The 23,091-nt window shown below is 40.7% G+C and overlaps 1 protein-coding gene across 5 annotated transcripts in view; it reads left to right on the top strand.

The window, feature by feature from the left end:
• Positions 1–3,038: 3,038 nt before the first annotated feature.
• The window catches only part of MYZAP (myocardial zonula adherens protein), a 52,681-nt gene continuing 32,628 nt past the window's right edge, over positions 3,039–23,091 (top strand). Inside the window, exons 1-5 of one of the 5 annotated variants that reach the window (XM_074549423.1) lie at positions 3,039–3,358; positions 9,644–9,733; positions 18,056–18,214; positions 20,492–20,584; positions 22,932–23,045. In XM_074549423.1, the coding sequence (XP_074405524.1) occupies positions 3,236–3,358; positions 9,644–9,733; positions 18,056–18,214; positions 20,492–20,584; positions 22,932–23,045 (579 nt within the window). In that variant the 5' untranslated portion in view covers positions 3,039–3,235. Of the gene's footprint in view, positions 3,359–3,430; positions 3,874–9,643; positions 9,734–18,055; positions 18,215–20,491; positions 20,585–22,931; positions 23,046–23,091 lie in introns of those variants that run through there. The other 4 variants (XM_074549419.1, XM_074549424.1, XM_074549422.1 and 1 more) reach the window with 4 other exon arrangements.

Below are 23,091 nucleotides of genomic sequence, written 5' to 3' on the forward strand. Positions count from 1 at the left end.
TGTGCCATCCCACTTCATTTTTCCTACAGCATAATAGTCTTTGGGCCTCCTGGGAAAAAAATATTTCAGTAATGCTGGTGATAGGAAACAGGGTAGTTACAAAAACCAAAAGTGTCTACACTTCAAATTTCTTGCTGTTTCCATGTAATTATATTAGCTTTTTCACAATAACTATTGCTTCAGATATTCATACTGTAGTGTAATTGTGTAATTGACCTACTGTGCCTTTGGACCATTGTAGTCAGAAAGCACCAGCAGGTTTCGAACTGAAAGCTCAGCATCCTGGTTGGATTATGTTCTGCCACCATATTGTATATTGTCTATGAGCAGTCTGTATGATAATGTATATGTTTTGGGCAGTCTGTCCAGCTGTAAAAATCAGCAGAATGGAGTTATTTCAGTGAAACTAATTCCCAAGGAGTGATTTACTTTTTATTCCTCCATCTTGTTTCTGTAAACTACTGCCATCTCCCAAGCAGAGTATGAAGGGCTCCCAGCATGTACAACGACTCTTGCAGGAAAAAAGAGCTGTAAACTGTGGCAAATCTACTTCAGATTATCAGAACCAAGGAGGTAAGGTCATGGGACCTGTTTCAGGGACAAGCTGAAACCAAGCAGAGACTTCTCCCTGAGGTGTCAGGGAGCGAAAGAGGGAGACTGTGGAGAAAGAGGGAGTGACTGTGTTAAACTTCCAAAGGGGGTGAGAGAGACTGGAAAACATGGAGTAATGAGCTGCAGCCATGAATATGTGCAGAGTGTGCCCAAGGCAAGCAAAGCTGGGCATGGGAGCACCTTGGCAGAGCAGAGGAGTCCTGTGGCTTGCTAGAAGCTGTCACCTCTAGTACTGTTGGTGGGGAGTCAATCCTGCCCAGGAGGACAAGGGAGTGTCAGAGGTCCTTGGACTGGGGAGGTATCAACAATGCAAACCCACATTCTGGGGACCTTCTGAGTTGTAAGCCTGTCTTCATGTTTCATAGCCCTAATAGCTTGTTTTCCATGAGCTTACCCAGCTACTTTTTGGGAGCATTTAAACTCTTCATGATCAGTGATTCTTCTGACATAATTTTCACACAGAAATGTGGTGCCCGGTTTTCTTCAAATCCACTATTCTCAAAGGTAGGAAATAATGAATAGCTATTCCCTGTTAACTTCTGCATACCAATCATGATCTTCTATGCCTCTGTCACTCATTCCCTGCCACTGTCTTTTGTCCAAGCCGAAGATCACAAATTCGCTTCTCCTTTCTTAATCCAAAAATAATTCTAGAGTTCTTTTTCTCAGCTCTGCTGTGTATGTCCCATATTGCTTCAACAGCTTCTCTTAAACTTTCTTTTTGCCACCTGGGGAGTCCCAGATGTTCACTCCATACCAGTGGTTGGCTACATAATTCCTTTAGTGTAGACAGAGCTTTGGGGATGAAGAAAAAGTTGCTCCAAATGTTGCTTTCATGCAGAAGGGTCACACAGGCTACACAAGGGGTGAAGAGACTGCAAATGGTTGCATGATCAAGTAGCAAGGCAGCAAACAAATTATTCTCATTACTACACTTGTGCATCTTGTTGGCAGGGGAAGGGAAGGTGTTTCTGAGTGTCCAAAATAGGGAGACTACTCACCATGCATGTAGGTTATTTTTTCTTGGAGGATACTAATTTGAGGATTAAAATGAAGATGCTCCTTTTCAAACTAATATTGGTAAATCAAATAAACATGCATTTCTGCTATTTTCCAAGAAATGGAGAGAGCTGAACTAAAATGGATGCAACTGAGAAAATAATATTTTTATTGTCTGTCTATTATTCATGGACAAGTCTTTTCCTCATCTGCACTTATAAGATTTCCATCAAAATTATCAATATTCTCAAAGTTGATGCAGACCTTGAAAAATTTCCCAGAGATCTGATTATTGTGCCTTACTCTCTTATGTCAATGATTATTGTGCCATACTTTTATCATATAGGAAGGGAGGTCCTTTTCCCTTGTGTACTGCAAGTTTAGTCTCTGACTGTTCTTAGAAAAGCAGTTGTGTTTGTGCCTTGCAGCGACTGGGCAGCCCCACATACACACCTTGTTCCAGAGGGAAATACAGTCCAGAAGATACAACTTGAGACTAACCAGAGCAATCTCACAGGTCTGTGCAATCCTTCTCAGCTGCAGCCACAGAGGTCACCAGGTGTCTGCATACCAGAATTTAAATAGACTCACCAGAATGACCAGGAACACGTGCTAAGGGATAACCCCACGGGTAGACAACATACTTGTGAAGGACCATGTTCCTGTTGATGATCACACACCTATTATCCACCTGCAAACCCACAAAAGCAGCATTACAATCAGGACTTAAGACAGGGGGTGATTCATAGGGAAATGCAATTGTTTGTAGGAACAAGACACTTTGCCACAAAAAGAAATGTGTAACACTCAATCTTGCCTTGAGAGAAATCCAAATACAAGTGGATGTTCTAATTCATCTGCCTTGGGCTATATTACCTTCCCCAGGAGGAGAAGAGAATAGTAATTGGGAAAACAGCAAAAAAGATGCTGAGTACTAAATGCAGACCCTTCATTCATTCCTCTGTGCTGGGCAATGATTTCTTCCTCTCTTGCTCAGATCCTTGTCATGTTGATAGCTCAATATCCTGCCCTGGGGACAGAAAGCTGAGAGGAGGAAGGGAGCAGAGGCATTGTACACAGAGAGGGTGAGGCACCCACAGTTCAATGCAGTTTCTATTTTTCCAATGCAGATTTCCTCTCTTCTGCTCTCTGGTCATTACCATCTTAACAGGTAAGGACATTGCAAAGCCATAACTCTGTTTTCTGGTGGTCTTAATTTAATTACATGAAGACAGGAGATAAATTATTTTTAAAATATTGTTTAAGTTATTTGTTCTGCCATTTATTTCAAACAAAAGCATCTTCTTTGCTTATAACTCCCTTGATTACTGAGGAATGTAGTGCTCCTGACAGATGCCCCAGGGCTGCAGATGAAGACTGTGTGCCTAGGCCGTGTAGGGCGGTATGGGTTATGGCATAACCATATGCCCAGACGCGGAAGAACTGAGCATCGGAAATGCTGAAGTCCACACCTGCACTCTGGCTCGGGGCCAGCCGGCTCGGGCAGACCACGCTCACCTTGTTGGACCTTTGGCACTGAGGCGGATGCTGCCATCCATGCACTGAGCTGCACCGGCTTGGTGCCTGTCAACCCCGAGGCTGGCTGGGATCTGCGTGCTTTCTGATGAGCCTGGTACCCATTCCTGGAGCACGGACAGCAACTGACAGCCTGGGTGGCTCACGAATTGCCGTGGCAAGAAGAGGAGGACAGTGTTCAGCTTTCACAGAACACTTACAGAGCTCAGAGGTGGGTGCCAGAGATCGGGACTGAGTGGCCGCCAATGGCTCCTGCGAGCCCTAACCCCTGTTTTGCGGTGCCAGGGGTGGCTGTGTGACAGATGGACCTTTCTGGGTCTGCCCTCGAAGCTCCTCTCCCCAGGCTGCACCCCGACACCCAATATTCCCGTGAGCAGAGGGAACGCCACCCTGCCCTGGCACCTCAGCGTCCCACAGCGATTTTGCCCAGCGTCACGGCACGGGAGGCAATCGGGCACTTGGGCGGCCCGAGAGCCGGCGCGGGGCCGCGAGTTCCGCGGGGCGGAGGGGGAAGCGGAGCCCGCGCAGCCCCGGCCCGCCCCCGCCCGGCCCCTGCGGCCGCCCGCGGCCAAGTGCGCGGGGGCGGAGCGGCGGCGCCGGCCCGAGGAGCCGCAGAGAGCGCTGGCCCGGCGGCCCGCGGGGATGCTGCGCTACAGCTCGGGACTCACGGTGACCGCCACCACCCCCCGGAGGCCGCCCGGCGACGGCGGCCGCTCCCGGCGGAAGGTGCGCGGGGCAGCGCGGGGGGGCGGCGGGGAGGTCCCGCGGGCGGGGTCGCGGGGCGAAGCGGAGGTTCGACATCCCCCCTCGTGGAGTTACCTGCGGAGCGCCTTTCTCTTTTCAACACCCCCACCCCCCTTTTCCTTATTTTCAGTACTTTCGGGTGAAGCTTGGGGTGTGCGAGAGCATCTTTTTTGTGCGTTGTTTTAGGTGTGGGAAAGGAAGAGTTTTTGGGGAGTCCTGCAAGGCTTTTGTAGTTCTAGATCCTGGCCTGTTCTGTAAATCTGCGAGGAAGGTGTACTTGTGTTGAAGACTTTCCCCGCATCATTGCAATGTGCCTGGATATTTACAATGCGAACTCGCCTGTCCTATCCTGAGAAAGCTCACTGTAATGATTTAGATGGCAATAGTAATTTAACTGTTTAATCAATTCCTCAAATGCAGATATGTAATTTGCTGATTTAAAAAAAATTTCTTAAATGCACTAAATAACAATCATCTCCTAATCTGTTTGGCTTCTAAAAAGTTGTTAAAACAAAGGCAGATATGATAGGAATGTCTCTACAGCCACTCAGCTTTAAATAGCCCTTTTCTTGCTTCTGTAACTACACTGATATCATTGTGAATGAGAAGAAAGAAATAAAAAAAAAAGTGATAATCTTATCGTCAAAAAAAAATACATCTATGTGACCATGATGGTTCTTTAATTATGCAGTTATTGTTTTGATGCTTCAAAAATATGAGTTCATAATCTAAAAAATGAAGAATGGTTTTACGTGATAGCAAGAAAGTCAGTGTGGTCTTCCTGACAAAAAGATCCCTGGTCTTCATAAAAAATGAAATTACTCATACAGAAGAAAAATTACAGTGACTTGAAAATCATAGGTATGTTCCCTATATGTCTTCTGTGTTCCAATTAAGTTTCCCTGTTCTAGTATTTCTTAAAGAATTTACAGTAAGGGAATTTCTGTTCAGGTGATAAACTTCTTATTTTAATCCCCTTGATAGATTTATTGGGAATGATGAACTGCATTTGATACATTCTTTTAAGAAAACTGGTAAGAATTTAATTTGTGACTACAACCCACTGGGAAGCTGTTCCTTTTTTTAGTGAAGTGTGGCTCCCTTACCATGAGTTGTCAGAAGAGGGGAAAGAGACAATTGGAATAACTGCTGAATAAAAGGAAGATGTGTGTCACATCCCTGTGTGCCTGTGGTCAGAGGAAAGTGCCCTTTAATTGTGTGTGGAATCTCATGGTAGAGATTTCATAAATGGAGCAGGGTAATCAACAGATAAATGACCAAAGAAAGTACTTTCTTCTTTGCTTTTTAGAACTGAAATTAAACAAGCACTGTTTGTCTGCTTTCACCTTCAAAGGTCTAAAGCCAACACTTAGTCAAAGGGAAGGATTTTTAGCCATTGAACTGATAAGGTAGTAGGTAGTTATTCTACAAATATGTTATCCCCATTTCTTTTGTCAGTATCAGCAGTATGAAATTCTGGTGATATAGAACTCCAGGGCTGGTTTGAAGCTTGGTCAATATTGAACCACATCTTTATCTATGGGGGTCCTGTAAAATGCTTAGAGACTGGTTGCTAGTAGAATAGCCTGGTTTTTTCTGTTGCTGTACTAGTAACTTTTGTTATTCTGTAACAGCATTGCATTGATCATTAATTTAACAATTAATTTTAATGAAAAAATCTGTAATTATTTCAGCCTATAGTTAATTCTGATTAATGCCTTTCTGGATGCTTTGTTTTTTGGAAAGGGGGAAGAGGAGGCTGAAGAACATTACTTAAACTGAATCTGTCATCTGTATTTGTTTTAAGTTGCACCCTAGTGATTTGAGTAGGGTGGTAAACATACATGTGGATTGTGGATCTGGGCCATGGATTCTCAACATTTTAAACTAAACTAGATTGGGTTTTTTTCTTAACTGCCATATTGCAGTAGCTCTCCTCTGTGCTGTCCCACTAGCCTCTTAGAAATTTGGTAAAAACCATATTTTCACCTATCACTTTTCATTCCAGTCAGGAAGCTTCCAAGGTGTGGTGTTGTGTTGAGGTGAACCTCTCCAGTCCTTGCTTTCCTGTCTGTGTCTCTGTTTCACAAATGATGTCAGATGAGCTTTGGAAATGCCACTCATGGGTTGTTGGTGTCAAAAAGCCAGGAGTGAGCATAAAATGTTGGCACAATTAAGATTATTAATAATGTTGATTTGCCAAAGCTGCAGATGCTGCAAATTAAACAAAAGTCAGACAGTCTTGTAGGACTGTTAGAAAGATACCTTGTTCTTCTTCTACCCAGTATTTCTTTTTAAAATTTATGCTCACAAAGTTACAATGTTAATGACATTAAGGTAAGGTGGAAGTCATGTCTGTCCCTGTTTTCTCTCACTTGTTCTTACTGTCAGTAAGCAGATGAAGGAAATTGAATTGCAGCTCTGTCCCTGTTGGAGTAGTTCTCATTCTCCTCCCCATTTTCTGGAAATTACTTTTTCATCCTCAGTCGCACGTTATCCTGCCACTGTTTGGCACTGAGTCGAGGCTCTTCCTGTTAGGATTTCATTTCCATTTTAAGGCATCACTACAGCAGTGTTTGCTGTGGGGAGGGCTTGCTGTGATTTCCATGTGAGCCTGCTCATTGATTTGGTAAGGAAAGTCACCGCCAAATGGCACAGTGTGTTGTTCCTTCAGGAAGCCCTGCAGAGCAAGAACAGTGCATGTGCAGTGTTCAGAACTGCTTCTGGGGGCTGGAGGAAAAAGCAGTGCCTGTTGGGTTTCCTTTCCAGTCTCTGTAGTGTTTCTGAATTTTAGCAGATGGATCTGTAGTCCTGTCCTTAGGTAGAATGCATCATCTGATGCCCAGAGGAGCAGGACTGCATGGCTACTTTATACATTTGTGCTGTTTCCCCAGGGATGCCGAGGAAGTCCCATTGTTGTAAACAATGGCAGAGTACAGCCAGTGTAAGTTTGTTCTAGCAAGGAACTGGGTGGTTCTGTGCCACAAGCCTTGCTGGGCACAACTTCAAGGCTGGAATCCTTATGATTGCCAGTTGGGGTAGGGTGGGGTAAGTCATTTGGGGGTAATAGATAAGGCAAGGTGAAAAGGGCAAGAAAAAACAGCTTAAATGATGACAACCTTGTGTTGTACAGTGGTTTTAGTCTCAACAAATGACTGTTGTTAATTTATATTTCCAGTGTAGTTGTGACAACATGACTACTGTCTGTATTGGACTTCTGTGATTTCCTTCATAGCAGTCCTGTGACACCTGTGATGTGAAGGGCAGTCGTATTCACTCACTGGTGTACAGGTACAGAGATAATTACTTATTTACAATCACTGCAGTGTGCATCTCTGTTAGCTATAATTAGCCTCATACTGATTAATAGGCAAGTTATTTGCTTCAGAGATTCATACACAGCCTCATTCTCCTAACTTTGAGTTGCCAGTCATTATCTACTTCTAGTTATTTCAGGCTTTTTTAATGTTTCATCCTAGCAATATGTTAATTCCATTTTGTCCAGTTTTCCTTTGTTCAAAATCACTGTAAGAAAAAGGTGGCCTCATCTATCACCTGCACAGCACAAATTCACTTCTGTTTCCTATTTATGGCTCTGGCCTTTGTTTGCCTACATGGACGAGTGCCAGTCTGTGTTTCCCTTCTTGTTGTAAACAGGAATGTTTTAAGAGGAAAGAGCCTTAATAAGCTAATAGGAGGAAAGGGCATGAGGAAATAGATGAGGAAAGGTGAAGTTAATTACCTTATGAATCAATGAGTTCTAAAGATGAGGAATTTATTATTATTATTATCTGGATAACTAATCTGTAAGTAGGAAGTACCACCAGCTTCTGTAGTATATGGAGACAGTCTGGTGTTCTTAGAACAAACCTAGCAGCCAATCAGTATCAAAAGCCAATGTACCAAGTTTCATAATTTTAGAATGCATTTCATTGTTTCAGTGTTCTTTAGCAAATATGAAAGCATAAACTGCTTTTAGGTTTTGGGGGCTTTATGTCACTTTGTGGCTTCTTGTCCTAGATTTTCTAGCATATAGATAAATGATAAATTAACAGGGAGGAGGCCACTGCACAAAATATTGATTTTACAGATATGTCTACAGAAAAGGTTATATTTCACCTTAATCTTCTTATAGACTTTCCCCCCTTTTTATTCCTTATAATACATACACATCTCTCATATTTTGTAAGAACTTTATCTATCTTAGGACACTGTTTCTTACTGTCCTTGCAGACCTGAAAGACCAAACTGAGATGAAGATGGAAGGCAGTACCTAATATTTCTAAAATACAGTTGAGAACATACCAGTAGTCTAAATGCTATTGATTTGTCCTCTCAACAGATTCAAAGGAACGCCAGAAAAAAATAGTGAAGTTGCAGATAGTTCTTCCAATTGTTTTTGCTTGGGAAGAAGAAAAAATTAAAGCCTGTTTGAAAAGTTGAAAAAAGTCTTTTGTCTGGCAATGGAAAATAGGGATGTGACGTTGTGATGCTGAATAGTGGTCTCTGAGGAAGTTGTATTGTAAAGAGGTTGAGGTTTGAAAATGCAGTCAAGGCAGCTTAAATGATTTGAAAGGTAGTTGGAAGCAATGAATTGTGAAATGGTAACATTTGGGGTGCATGGGAAGGGCTTTGCTGCAGTGCTCTGAATGCAGTGAGCAGAATTGATTGCCATTTTCAAGGCAAAAGGAGGTGCTGTAATGACCAAGATGTGAGCTGTTAGCTGGGACAAGTGCAGTGGGAAGGTGGGTGTGAAAGAGAGACACATTCAGCATGACTTCAGGAGAAACTGGAGAGATCCAGATCAGTGAGATGCTGGGCTGTAGAACAGTGATGTTGGCCCACAGTAATCATGAAAGAGATACTTACGAGGTTTAGAGGAAGAGCTTTAAGAGCTCTCTTTGTTTCCAGCAGACAGCTGGGATTTTACAGGAAAGTATTGTACAGCTTTGAATTTGGACAGCCAAATTTCTCATTTCATCATTTGCTATGCTCTGCTTAGGACTTAGAGCTTTTTCCACAAAAAAGTCTCATGAATAGGACTAAGACTGAAAGTTTTAACCAAGTTTTTTTGTATGCAATGTATTGCTTGGAAAACACCATTAAAGCAAAGATGTCTCGGCCCAAAGCAAGGCAAACTGCAGCTGGGTACAGAACAGTACCATGCCTGCTGGCAAGAGAATGGCTGTTCTAAAATCAGATGGGAAACAACACCTCTTAACTTTTTTTCTGAAGTGTTTTGAAGCTTTACAAACAATTTGTATGTACCAGATTTCAAGAATGCTCCTATTTAGTGCAGTTGCAGTAGTGAGGTATCCTTGAATTAAATACTTGGCTATAGGCTGAGCAGAAAAGAAGAATTTACTGTAAAATACACTCTGTGTTTCTAAATAATCCCTTTTGAAGAATAAAAGTATGCCAAATCAGCAAGCAAAATTCAGAAAGTAGAAAATTATGTTCGTTGTTCTGTTATCTCAGCTCTCAGTGTCATTTATGAGTACCTAAGAACAATTTGTTGATTGAAATGGATTTTTGCTATTTCAGTTATGTAATTATGGGAATGCCCTTGAATTATGTTTTGCCAGCTAAAAACCCCTTTAATGTTTAATAATAATAATAATGATAATAATAATAAGCTGTGTGGTAGAAAACAGAAAATAGAAAGTTCAAAGCTGAATCTCAGTACCCTTCGTTCTGTAAAGCAAATTCTTAAAATCATTTTTGTAACACCTAAATCTTGTTCTTCTTTCAGATGAATGTGTGTAGGCTACGTTTAACAGTGCCACCTGATGAAGTGCCACAGCCTGAACAGGGACCAAAGGAAACCGAGAGAAAGAAAAGTGTAAGTTTTAAAAATCACAGTTAAATTCTCTATAAATAAGAAGTAAACATTGCCCTCCATAGGTGTTGATATTTGTTGTTTTAGCAGCACAAAGCCCGGTCATCTTAGAAGATTTAAGAACATGTGGAAGGCCATCAAGTTGGGTGTGAGCTTTGAGTCTAAACTGTGGAATTAGGGATGGCAGAACTGCATGCAAAATAGACCAATGGTAGAGGAACAACAGAGATTGTAGATGATTTGTGACTGAGATACCTTTAAAACTTGATTATTTCATATTTATGTATCAAAGAGGAGGAAACTGCTACTAGGAACATGGTTCTGTCTTAAACAGGATCTTGATCAGGATCCTCTTGATCCTAAAAGAGCGCTTTATATTTCATGTGCAAGATTTGAGCATTAATGTAGTTGGTGTGCTGGGGACGGTTGATGTTTGTGTGTGCCAGCTAATTTCAGTAAAGGATGATGTGCAAATAAGAAATTAAAGAATTCAGCATTGTTCTGAAGGAAAGCGATTTTGAAGGTCATGTGCTTAAAAGAGTTCAGAAGGCCATTTGTTTGCAGAAGTGCTCACAGAAAAAAAATTTACAATCTCCTTTGGTGCAGAACTTGTTCTATAAGAACTGTTCACTGCAAGAGATGATGTTTAATTAGTCTTAAGGATGAAGACTAAAAAGGGAAGCTGGAGGGCTCCACAACGTCATCACATTTATACTCTGATAAACCAAAATTAAACAAGTTGATGAAGTTTGCTAGACTCAATGTCTGACAATAGGAAGTATGACAACAGAAAGACAATAATGGGTTTTAGTAGAAATAATTTCTTACGAGATAATTAAAGGCAAAAATTACTGTGAAAGGCATTCTAAGCAATAAAAATAATTGCAAAGTAAAATTCTCAAGATAAGGATAGGTTATCAGTTGTTTTTTGTCCTGGAATCTTTTGCACACTCAGGTTTTCATACACTGGTCTAGCAGAGTAATTGGTTCTTCAGCATCTAGAAATGTTACTTACAGAATAGTTTAAATAGACCTTAATGCAAACTATATTTGGGCTACCATTAAATAGTAATAATTCATTTTGTACACAGGTGTTTAGGTGTAGCACTTAGAGTAACTTCTCTGTCAGTCTCTTGTCAGCTTTTATGAGATTGCAGCAACCCTCAGACTGGCCTAAGTTTATGGGCCCATTGCCCTAAGAGGAATCCGAGTTTGCTTTTGAGGAGGATAGGTATTTACTCATGCCTTACTCACTTCATGGTTCTGAGTAATGTGATAATGAGAAAGAATTGTTAAGGGTTAGGGCTGGACAATTTGTAGTGACTTTCTTATGTAACCAAGGTTTTTCTCTGTGGTACCATGTATTTAATGAGCTGCTATTTTCCCCAAAATACAAGTAAAGGCAAGTGGGTTTTATATCAGAGAATGTTAAGGAGAGGATATGAAGATAAAAAATACATTATTTGATTCTATGTGCAAAACAGTGATGTTTAAGTGATGGGTTCTTAAAGCTGAGACCAGAAAAAACCATATGCAATGTAAGTATTGTATGTTCTGAGTAGTTTCTAAAGTTTAGTACTTTGAGACAATTGAAAGACTTAAAAGTCAGGCTTCAGAGCTAGGTGGGATCTACTCAGCCAATTCCATAGCAATTAAAAAACACAGAGGAATTGTGCCAACTACTTGTGTTTTATAATTTCTGTGTGACGAAGAAAAATAGCCATGGTGTATGGAAGCAGCTAGAAAAAAATCACTGCTCATGAACTGGTTTTTCCTTGTGTCTCTAAAGTCAGACAGCAATGTATTACCTGTAGATTTTTATTGTCTGTGTAATCAATTGCTTCGTGTATTTGAATTAGTTATGCAGTAACTTACAGTGCACAAATGCCTCACGATTAGTCATGCTGTGATGCTTTTACTGCACAGTTTAATTAAAAAAAAACTTCTAAAAACAGTAATAATGTATCTGCTGATCACTTGTTTTCAGCTGACTTTATGTTAATAAAATAGCTTAAAGCACTTTGAGAACAAGTTTTACAAATATTAGATAATCCTTACACAGTCCTGTGAGAACTGTGCCCCTTTTTGGAAATAGGGATAATAGTAATTAGGGAACTGCTCTGTTTTCTGCATTGCACTTTACAATTTAAGGTCAAAAAATCCAGCTTCAGCAAGAATCAAATTTAATATCAGATCCCTTGTTGGAATCTAGTGTTCTGTGCTGACTTTAAGTGCTGACTCCTAAGAAAACGGGAGCATGAAAAATGCTTTTGGTATTTACAATACATTAATGTGACTTACAGAAATGAACTGCAGGGGTAATCTGTGGGATTGCACAGTTTTTGCTGGAGTTCTCAGCCAAGTCAGGCGGTCAGAGCCTGGCTGCAGGTGCTCTCCTGTTTGGGCAGGACAAGTCTCTGCCCCTGCTGCTGAGGGAGGAGAGAAAAGACCTTGCAGTGTCGGAGGGAATGCCAGAAAACTATAAATACACCATGGTGTGACATTTGGTTGTAATCTCCTCCTTGAAATCTTTCATTAGAAGGAGGTGATTTTGAGCTGCCCTAATGTGACATGGTGCTGGCTCACTGTGTTTGTTACTTTTCTGCATCTCTCAGGCTCAGTACCATTAAGAGGTGTTTCAGTTCAGAATCAGGAGCTGCACAGCAGCCCTTGCTAGTGCTGATCCTCCCAATAACTTGTTTTGCTGCTTGATGTCAGGCCAGAAGGAATTCTTTATCAATTCTGTTGGTAGCTCTTGCATTAGCTTTTTTCATTGGAGTCCAAACTTGGCAGGAAATTTATGCTGTATTTCATTCAATCTGTATCAGTGAAGTAAGTTTCTAGATTAACTTTTTTACTGCTATGCATCCATTGAATAAAAATGAACGTGTAAGAGATTAAAAATGAAATTATGGATCTGGGTGGTTTTGTTGCAAGAAAATTGCTGCAGGCAATACTGTACTAGGGTGGCCTCTCCCTGCCTTTTGTGACAGGCTGGCAGATGGTACAGAGCTAGAAACTGATCTCAGAAACTGAAGGGGGAGTGAGTTTGTGTCAGGTTGAATTTTTTATACTCATTTTTAGGATATGAGACTCTGAAAGAAGCATATGAGAACTTAACCCACAGGTAGAGGCTGGTTGGTTGGGTTGTTTGAATTTTTAGTACTTTAGGTAGAGAGAATCAAAACTATTCTGATTCTGTTCCATTATTCCTGTCCATGATAGACAATGGGTGACAGTAGTGTGAGGCTGTTTACTTCACCATGAAGTACAAAGGAATGTTGTGCTTGGCAGATTGTATGCAAAATCTGCATATCCTGAAGCCTCTCTTGTCTTGCATAATAAAGGGCTACCAGACAATTGTATTGTCCCTCTTTGGGACTGGGCTTGTTTTATCCATCAGTCTCTTTCTTCACTGTCATGGTTAAATTTGGAAGTGTCATTGGAAGCTGCAGCTAAGCTTTTGAGGGCAGAATGTGAAGATATGTATAGACAGACGTTTCTTTTTCATTTGGATACATGGACAAGAGAATGAAAATGAGATAACACTCTGGAATTTTGTGTCACTTTACTATCTGTGGCTTTCAGCCAAGTTTGAGCAGTGTTTAGTCTTAAACTCAGGTTGGTACTTTGGCCCCATATATCCTCAAACACTTTAATTTTCTTGGTTTTTTAAACATCACAACTAAGAAGTGGAATTCTTTTTACTTCCTAAGCAAGAATACAGGAGCATGGCAAATTTTCTTTTTCCCAGCAAAAAAAAAGTAGGCTGTAAAGAAGCCAGAAGGGGAATTTGCTCCTGTACATAGTGGTGAGAATCAAGTAGAAACTTTTGTCAGGCCTGGTTCAAGAATATGAGTGCAGGGAGTGCACAGGCTGTGCAGGCTGTGGTGCACATGGAATCTAGGACAGCTATTTTCTCTGCTGCTGCCAGCCCACTCCTGTCAGCAGAGCAGAACTTGTACCTGAAAAAATGTGGTTCATCTGCTACAGGTGTTGTTACTGTTTCTCAGCCTCTCCAGCACTGGTCCCTTGATTTTTGACTCAGACTAATTAAGCAACTCCTTTGTTAAAAAGAGCACTACATTAAAAATACAGAAAGAATTCTGCTGACTTCTGAGGTTACTGCTGTATTTGTTGTATCTTAGCTTTCCAATGTGTAAACGCTGGCATTGTGTGTACAGATTTCAGGGGTTAGATAGCACTTTGTATAATGTCTGGCACTTCTCTTTTGAGATGGACACCTAAATTCAGCATCCAAGGAGCTTCAAAGTTGGAAAGTGTTCAGTGACGCTTCTTGCATTCTTCATGAATTTAAGAACACTCATGTCTGTTGTGGCATGTTTTCCCTATTGTAATACGAGTTTAATGTAAAACATTCCTAAACATTCCTAAAACATTCCCATTTTTATGGGCTGTAGAGGAATTTGAAAGGACATAAAAACAGAGCTACCTTTTGACAGAGCACAGTAACTTTTCTTGGTGAGCTCAATGTTATAAATGTGTCATTTTACTGAATAGAAAATATGTAACCTCAGTAACAACATGAATATTCTTGTTCCTTGTGTAACTAGTGAACAGGTAAAAGATAACTGGATGTTTTAGAAACGCCTGGAATGTGGCTGTTAAGAGAAAGATAAAGCCTTGTTTGACTGATATAATTCTTGTTTACAGTTTTTTGATGGTGTAGGTAAACAGAAGATCATGAGTCAGGAAAATTTTAAGGCCACAGGGATACTTAACACAGACTTGAGTTAAGCAGTACATTAGATGTCCTTTATTCTCAAAAAAGATGTCTCTTCTGTGCTTTTGCTTTCAATTTTGGGCCAGGGAGTACAATAAATAAGCCTATCTGACTTTCATTTATAAAACTGGTAGATTAGGAAGCAGACCACCCCTCAGTGTTATTTATGTAATGCAAATTAAACCATGGGCCATTGAAAAAACAGCTAAAAACTTAAATTCAGGGTTTAGGTTTGTAATGTCTTCACCTCTTTCATGCAACTTGTGCTGCCTCCTTGGACAGAGACATAAACAGGATGCATGGCAATTATCAAGACTTTTGCAACCTTGGCGTGTAGGCTTCTGTTTTAAATATTTATTAGTTAGGTGCAGACAGTCTGTGTTTCTTTGGTGCATTCTGTGTGAGCACACCAAGTGCAGCTGTCACAGACAGGACACGTTCCTGCAGGCTGATCATCCTCAGCACGCGTCCTTGCTGTCTCCTTGGGCTCTCGTACAACTGACTGTAGGTGCAAAGAAATATTCACAAACTGGTTAAGCTAACTCTGCCTTTTCAGATCATTAGCTCACATTAGAAGGGATTTGGCTGATATTTTGACCTTAAACAGCAATGGTTGATTAATCTAATGAATTCTTCCGTCTTAAAGCACTATTCTGGTTAGCTTTACAGTATTTACTTGCTCCTAAATTCTTGCATGTATTTACTTACACTGTTATCTTCACTGAGATGCCTCACTGCAGGTAAGAGTGGAGACCATTGAGGACCTCCTTGGAAAAATATCTGAGTTCTGGGAGTGGGTATGTATGGGACACAGAGGAAAATAATGGAAAGTATTTGACTTTAATACTGTTATGTAGTTCTTGAGCATGTGGAAAATCCAGGATTTGTGAAAGAGGAAGCATGGCAGAGAGGATGTATCAGAGAAAGAAAAGAGAACAAGGCAAAAATGGAAAAACAGTGAAGGGAGAATGATAGACAAAGGTGGATAAAGTAGCTTGAGAGGAGGCAGACTGGCAGAAGTATACCCAGTGCATTCTTATGCTGCAGCTCTGTGGAGATATTTGAGAACTGAGCTACTCAGCAAGGCCTCCTTTAGAGGCAAAGCTGTGTTCAAAAAGTAGTCAATAAACAAAGCAACCATCTCAGCCCTGATTGTAACCTTTCTCCTAAGAGGAGACTGCATCAGGTGAGCCCTTTTTTGGGCTATTTATACAGAACCCTGAAACTAGCAGTCACTGAGAAGAAATTCAGAGTTACTAAACAGAAAAGGGTGAGTAGAAGATAAGCATGGCTAGAACAGAACAGCAATGAAAAAGGTTAAGGAAACATGAGACCGGTTACTTGTGTAGCTGTTGGCTCACACATCTTTAAAACAAGCAAGAGCTGAAATTTTAACAGGCACTGGGGAGACTGTGATACAAAGGAAGAATAAGGAGAGGGTAAAAACAATATCCTGTATTTTAAGTAGCTCATAGAACTGGAACAGTCAACAGATGATGGAGAGTCCTTTAATCTTCTGAAAGAGAAGTAACAAAGGCATCTTAGGAGGCTTGTGCACATACAGATAACAGGCAAGTTTAGCATTGTTGCAAGAGACATGTAACCAGTCTGCCTTTGTGTGAACCTAATCCTGCATGTACTGTCCATTATAATGGAAATTTAAGTGTCTGTTCATCTCTGAAATACATATGTAAGTGCCATGGGTGATTCTCCAGCTGCAAACCCATTGGTCTGAATTTGTAGGTCTTTCCTGGGGAGTGGGGAGGCTGGGAGAGGGGGCATCCTTCAAAGCATTCCTTAGGAATGTGTTCATAACCTAAAAATAAGGAACTTGGATAGAATTTTTATGCCAGAGCTCTGCAAACAGCACTTTAGACAATTCTGCTAATGTTTCAGAGGCACAAAGAACCTTGGTATTGCTGGCATTCAGCTGTTCACCTCATTAAAAATGGGTGAGCATGGGCAAAGGGTATGGATTTATGAATTCTGCGTCTGGTGCCTTGGTAACCTCTAAACAATCAAAGTGATTATTCATTCTGTTATCAGGAAGATGGAAACTTGTGTGTAATCCCTTTTTCCAGATGCAGGGGAGGAGCTGCAATGAACTATGAAAGAAACTGTACAACCCTGGAAGCAAACAAACACAAAATTTTGAGTCATGTCTCCATCTGGTTTCTGTATTTCTCTGTTTCTAAGTATGAGGTGTAGAACTTCTGTTTGTGCACATCCAAACAGCAAAACAAAACCCCCAATAATACATAATTATGAAACATCTCATTTTGAGGATATGAAGCTTTTCATATAATGTTTTCAAAGTGCAAAATTACATCATGTATAGGTAGGGCTGGTTGCCCAATGTTTTCTTCATTAAGTGGTTTTAAAGCTTTCTTTTCAAATGAAGGCTTACAGCTTTGTTGGTCTATGCCTGAAATGTTCTTTATTGGGTGTCTGCTCTGTGATTGTTCCCCTCCCAGCCCTGCACACACACACACAGAGCTTCAGCAACATGCTTAAACTATTAATGATGTGGTAAAGAAGAGCGTGTAGGATTTCCAGTGTTGAGGAAAATCAGTCAGTGGCATGTGGGAAGGACACAATAGAAAACAAATGTCTGTCAATTTTTCTTAATACAAGTAAGTTTTTCTGTTAATTTCCCCTCTACCTAAAGAAGTATTTGTTCTTATATTGCCAGCATAGTTGTGTTGATTTTGCTCCTAAAAACTGAGAGTGCTGCTGCTTTAGGCTGCAGATGGTGTCCTCTCTTCACTGTCTTGGTAAGGACTGGAGGTCTCTAGGAGGCAGCTGCAGATGGATATAAGATGCTGAGCTTTGTCTCTTTAAGCCTCTGTTTGGTGTCAAAGAGGGTATTTAGACAATGCTTAGAATAAAAAAACCAAACCAAAACATATTCTAAAGTCAATGTAATAAATGTCCTCAAGTGGACCTGTATCTGGTATATCCAGGATAAGAAGTAAGTTCAGTAAAACAATCTATGCCTGATTTTTCTCTAGAACTGACCTTTCAAACACAATGTGCAAAGCTTATCAGTAACAGCTGTGTTTCCAAATCCTGCTTTATCTTCAAGAGAAACAGATATTTTCTCTTTTAAAGAGCACTGCCTAAATGTTTTAATTTCAGTTTCTTAGAACTTTCTATGTTTTTTGAGTAAATTTGTGAATTTTTGTTTCCTGCAGCAGGGAGTTTGGGAAATGAGGGATACTTCTTTGGTTGCAAGAGTTTAGAGGGAACTAGCGACCTGACAGTGTTCTGCAAGAATGCAGAAATGTAGCATCTGGTGGTGAATGAAAATAAGCCAGTTTAACCTTTTCTTACATGCCTTTACCTCTCCTTGTACAAGTCAGCCTGTTGTCTCTAGCTGTGCCTACATGACTTCTATTCAAGGCAGTGGTAATTAGACATCTCTGTATTCTTTATCAATTCTAAGTTGGTCATTGCTCTTTCCTAAAACATGAAGGCTGACTCCAAAATGTTTGGGAGTTAGTGTTGGGAGTTATATGTTACTGTGGTTTTATTTTATTTTTTTTTAATTCTAGTACTGATTTTTTTTTTTTAATTTTTAGGAGCTCTACCATGTTCCAAATGGGATGTCTCCAGGGAAGCTCTCTCATGGGATGGTGTATGGTGTTGTGCACCGAACTGACAACAACCATAAGAGAGAAATGGTGGTTTATGGCTGGTCAGCTGATCAGCTGAAAGAGGAGATGAATTACATTAAAGAAGTGAGTTACACTTTGACCTAAAAATTTGTTAAATACCCTTTCCATATATCCATATATTTTCGTATATGTAGAGCTGTGAGAATATAATGGGATGACTGATATCTAGCCCAACATCTCAGTTTGAACTGGGAACCTACTCTGAAGCTAGAGGCTGGCCTTGGTAGTATTTGAGTTGGGGAAAAAAGCATGCTCTATACCTGGGAACTGTGCTTGCTGTGGAAGAAGCTATGTAAGGAGACACCTGAAAGGACAAAGTCTCTCTCTTCCTCTGCTTCCCCCAACCCCAAAATTCCCAGCTTTGAAAAGGCTTCTAAATTAGGTGACATAGTAAAGTCACTTGGGTATATTTTGGGGTGGCCTCAAAATAGTCAGCCTAATAAGGATCTTTGTACTACTTTCTCTGTGCCTGCTCATTTATCACAGTTGGCAGAAGATCGCCTGAAAAACAAAAAATGCATTTCTGATCCTGCTTGAAATTTTTCCCTTCTTGAAACTCAGCATCTCTTTGCCCATCAGTCTTTGGCTCTCAGGCTGTGGCAGTAACACCCTAATTACCTCAGGGCAAATCATCTGACCTCTTTCCATCCACCTTCACTGCCCAGGAGGCTGTTGGTCAGAGCTTATTGTGTTACACACATTCAAGTGCAAACTGAGCTGATAGAGAAGGGAGGAGCCCTGAGTCAAGGGAGCAGTGCAAAGCACTGTATCATGTGTGCTCCTTGCCTGCCTGCTCCGTGCCTATCAGCACTTGCTTCTCTCCCTGGGTACACCCAGTTTGCCGGCTCTGGTGTTCACCACTCTCGAGCTGAGGTTAGGGACCGGCAGGGTCTGGCAGTGCTGCGGTGCTGCTGAGGCACACAAGCTGCCTTGGCTGCTGTTTTCCTGCCTAGGTATTTTCTGTGCCCTGCTGGGGTGGTGTCAAGGGACAGGTGAATTGGCACACAGCAGGGCCAGCTCCCCAAACTGCAGTCTGTGGTACCTGGGGATTGCTTGGGCTGGGACCATCTCCCTGCCCTTGTCTGTCCTTTGTGGAGGGACACATCACACCAGGTGAACTGCATGTCTTGCTTGTGCATTCAGGGTACTGATGGTTTCAGGAAAAATGGGAAAGACAGGGGAGGAGAAATGCTGGCTTTTGCTCTTCTGTCTTCTGGTGTTCAGCTCTGCTACTTTGTGATCTCTGGTCTGCTAGAGTGGTGTTGTCCTTAAAAGCAGAGCCTTAAACAAGAGTCCTCAGCTTGTGCCATGTATTTGCTGACTCAGATAGACCAAAAATGATGGGCCATGTCAGAGCTGCTGACAGCTTCCTCTGCCTGAGTCAAATTTGTATCTTGCAGGAGGGTGTGTGCCTGTGCTTGTGCTGGGGAGGCACAGGGTGAGCGGTGCTTCCCTGAGGTGCCGGCAGGAGGCAGCTCCCTCCCCTCTTCCCCATCCCGAAGGGATCCCGTGGGCAGGGAGCACTCCCTGCACAGCTCTGGTGGCCAGTGCCCCTCTTTCTGGAAGGCAGGGGGGGATTCTGTGCAGAGCTGCTAAAAACATCTCCTGCTGAAGCTCTGTCCTCGCCCTGCTGTGCAGACACAGTAAACTCACTGACCTAAATGATCTGCAATCAGCCTGTGCTTGGTAGAGGTGAGGAAGGGAAAAAAAGAGGTTGAATTATGTAAGCTGTAGGCAAACATGACTGCAGTGGCATGCAAAGCTAAGCTGGAAGCCAACTTGGGGGTTTTTGGAGTGATTTTTTTTTTCCCTAGAAAGGCAAAGAATAATTTGCATCCATAGTTCTTGAAATCAAGTGGAGTTCTCCATTCTTCAGTCTAAAAGACTGAAATTAAAAGTGTTTATCTGCAAAGGATACCCAGGGGAAACCAACCACTTTTAAAAGTATGGAGGTACACAAAATCTGTGCTTTTTTTCAGAAATAAAACAATACATTATCAAATGACCTTTAATTCATTTAGTAATCAGGTTAGAATGACTTATGAGTATTTAATTGAAATGAATTTATCTAAATTATTAATTTACAAGTGTTTAAGCATGTACAGAGAGGTTTGGAATTACTCATAGTGACAGTTATTTGTATCATCCCTATGTAGACAAGTCTTGAGACATAAGTTTTTGTCTTTTTCTTGAGAATAAATTGCTGTTATGCAGTGGTAGATTAACAATGGAAATTATGGAAAGTAACAATGAAGAACACAGAGAAAAAAAATCATGTCCTACTGTATGAGCAGTATAATCCAAAATTTTGATAAAGGCGTTTGATTTTTCTGACACCAGGTGAGAGCAACTCTGGAAAAAGTAAGAAAGAAAATGTATGGTGAATATGATGAAATGAAACGAAAAATACAGCAGCTTACAAATGAACTGAAAGTAAGTACCCATTCATTTGCAGGGAAAGCCTATGGGAAAAACTGTCCCAGTGTTATCTAGAAACTTTTCTTTTGCTTTAACACAACAGAAGTAATCTCCCAAACCACTCCAATTCACTGATTTATGTGACATCTGTAGTTTTCTTTTGTTATTTATTTTTCCATCCAGGAAGGGAAAGCAGGACAGGAATGCTTTTTCATATGAAATTACTAACTAGCCGGAAATTCTTGGAAATAAAAGAATTATTTTGATACCAGTGCCAGTGTGTATTGGTAATTAATGGAGATGGATGTAAGAGCTTGCAGTGAATAAAATAAAATTGATAATTAGGAGAAACTGATAACTTGGAATTATTTCAACACTTTGCTCTGTTTTACTGACTCTGTTGTTTAAACATTAAGTAAAAGAAGTAGCAATATTCGTTAGTATTAAAGTGCTAAAAATTACTTACCTTTTGGTTTTTAATGGAACATTTCAATGGTCATTCAATGACCTGTCTTTTTTCTGATATGCTGCTTTAGCAATAAAAGCTGTAAATAGCCTTCATATTAAACTGCTGAGTTGTTTGATCCAAAAAATCCCCCTGAAAACTTGCTTTGAATTGATGTTCAGCATTGATTTTCACACCCCTGGTTCCGAGGAAGCTCTGGCAATTAAAAGTATTCTAACTTCAAGAGACTGGGACCTTGACTTGTGCCCTTCTGCCAGCCTCATTTGGAGGCTGTCAGTTCCCTGCGTGCTGTATTAGGTACAAAAATCAGAACTTGCTGTAAACTGGTACTTTCATTCTGTGCAACTGGTCTCAAAAAATAGAAAAAAAAATCACCCTGACTTGAGAGGAAGAGAGAAAAAAACCTCAATTTCTGCAAAGTGTGGTAAATAGTCATAATGCTGCCAACAAGACTCACTCTCCCCCCAGCATGCACGTGGTATTGCTGATTCAGGTGCAGCTTTGTTGTCTTTGCTGCTGATCTTTACTGAATAGCAGTGATGATATCCTGCACTTCCAGAACTTCTGTCAGACCAGTAGAAATCCTGCATGAGTCAGAAATTCTTCTTTAATTAAAGGTTTCTGACCAGCTCTGACAGAATATCTAGTTCTCCAGCAAATTAGCAGTTCATGAAGCTTCCTTCTGATACAAATGGTACATTAGGAGACATCCTTCCCTTTTTTTAGTACTCTAGACTGGCTGAAAGGAAGCACAAATGTTGTTCTTCCTATTAATGTGAGCTTTTTGTTTGGTTGGTTATTTGGGAGCTGATTTTGGTTTTACATGACTGTTGTCTTTTGTGCTATTTCTGAATCCTGTTTAAAATCCTTTCTATACTCTTTGCTTCAGCTTTCAATCACTGTGCTTTTATCTTTCCAATTTCCTGGACAACTTTTTGTGCATAAAGTTTGTTTGAAATTTGCTCTTCCAGTATCCTGTCCTGGGCTTCTTCTCACAAGTTCTTCCCTTGTAACTTTCTTAATCCATCCAAAGCATTTCTGCTTTCATTTGTTTTACACGAGCACACCTTTATGGAAGGTTAACAGTGACTACTTGTCCTCTACTCCCTGTGCTGACCTAATCTGTGTATGGCTTGGTTACTGCACACTTGCCCCCTGTATCAGTCCCTGGTGTTCTTCTCTTTTTATCAAGAAGCAAATCTGGTCCATCTAAGAATGTGAGCTGGCTGGCTTTCATTAGTAACACTCTTTTCCTCTTTATTATTGGATCATTCACAATTATTTACACTGTTTGAGTTTTAGTCTCTTCTTGAATGATGTAATTTTGTGTCTCTCCCCTCCCCCCTCTCAGTTTTTAAGCATGTGTGTGAGCACCTATCAAAAATGTCTAATTTTCACACAACAAAGTCCTCTGGCTTCCCCTTCCTGCTTTGTACTGTTTCATCCTTATGTCTTCTTGATGTTGCTTCTCCATGTACCTGATTAGTCAGTTCCTTCTTAATTAAGGCTCTTCTACAATTCACAGTTCTAGATTTCCTTATTTCTTGCATTCTTCTGCTTTTCACTCTGAATTTTTACAATCTGCCCACTCTGTGTATGTAATCTGTCTGAATAGACAGCTGCCTGTTGTCCTCTTGTCCTTTCAAAAAGAACAGCTTCTAGAGTGATTGCAGACTAACAATAAACTTAGATACTCATGCCTTATTTCTGTTAGATTATTTGGATTTTAAGTTTTGTTTCTTTGTTTGTAAGAATATACTCTGAGGCCTAAATATTTTAAGCATCCTAGTACTGTGAAAACGACCTTGGTGTCTTTTTCTTCTGTAGCTCTCTTGGGAAGAATAGGTAAACTTGATCATAAACTATATAAAACTTTTTCTTTTTTTCCCTGCTCAGGTGACAAATGCTCATCAGGAGTCCTTAGAGAATCATGTGCGAGTGCAGGCTGCAGCCTTAGATAGCTTTAGCGAAATGAACAGCTCCTTGACATCAGCATCAATAGACTTGCAGGTACATCCTCACAGCTGCTTCCCAGCTCACAGCTGCCTTTGCTAAC

The sequence above is a fragment of the Zonotrichia albicollis genome, chromosome 11 (assembly GCF_047830755.1).
Source record: "Zonotrichia albicollis isolate bZonAlb1 chromosome 11, bZonAlb1.hap1, whole genome shotgun sequence".
Taxonomy (NCBI): domain Eukaryota; kingdom Metazoa; phylum Chordata; class Aves; order Passeriformes; family Passerellidae; genus Zonotrichia; species Zonotrichia albicollis.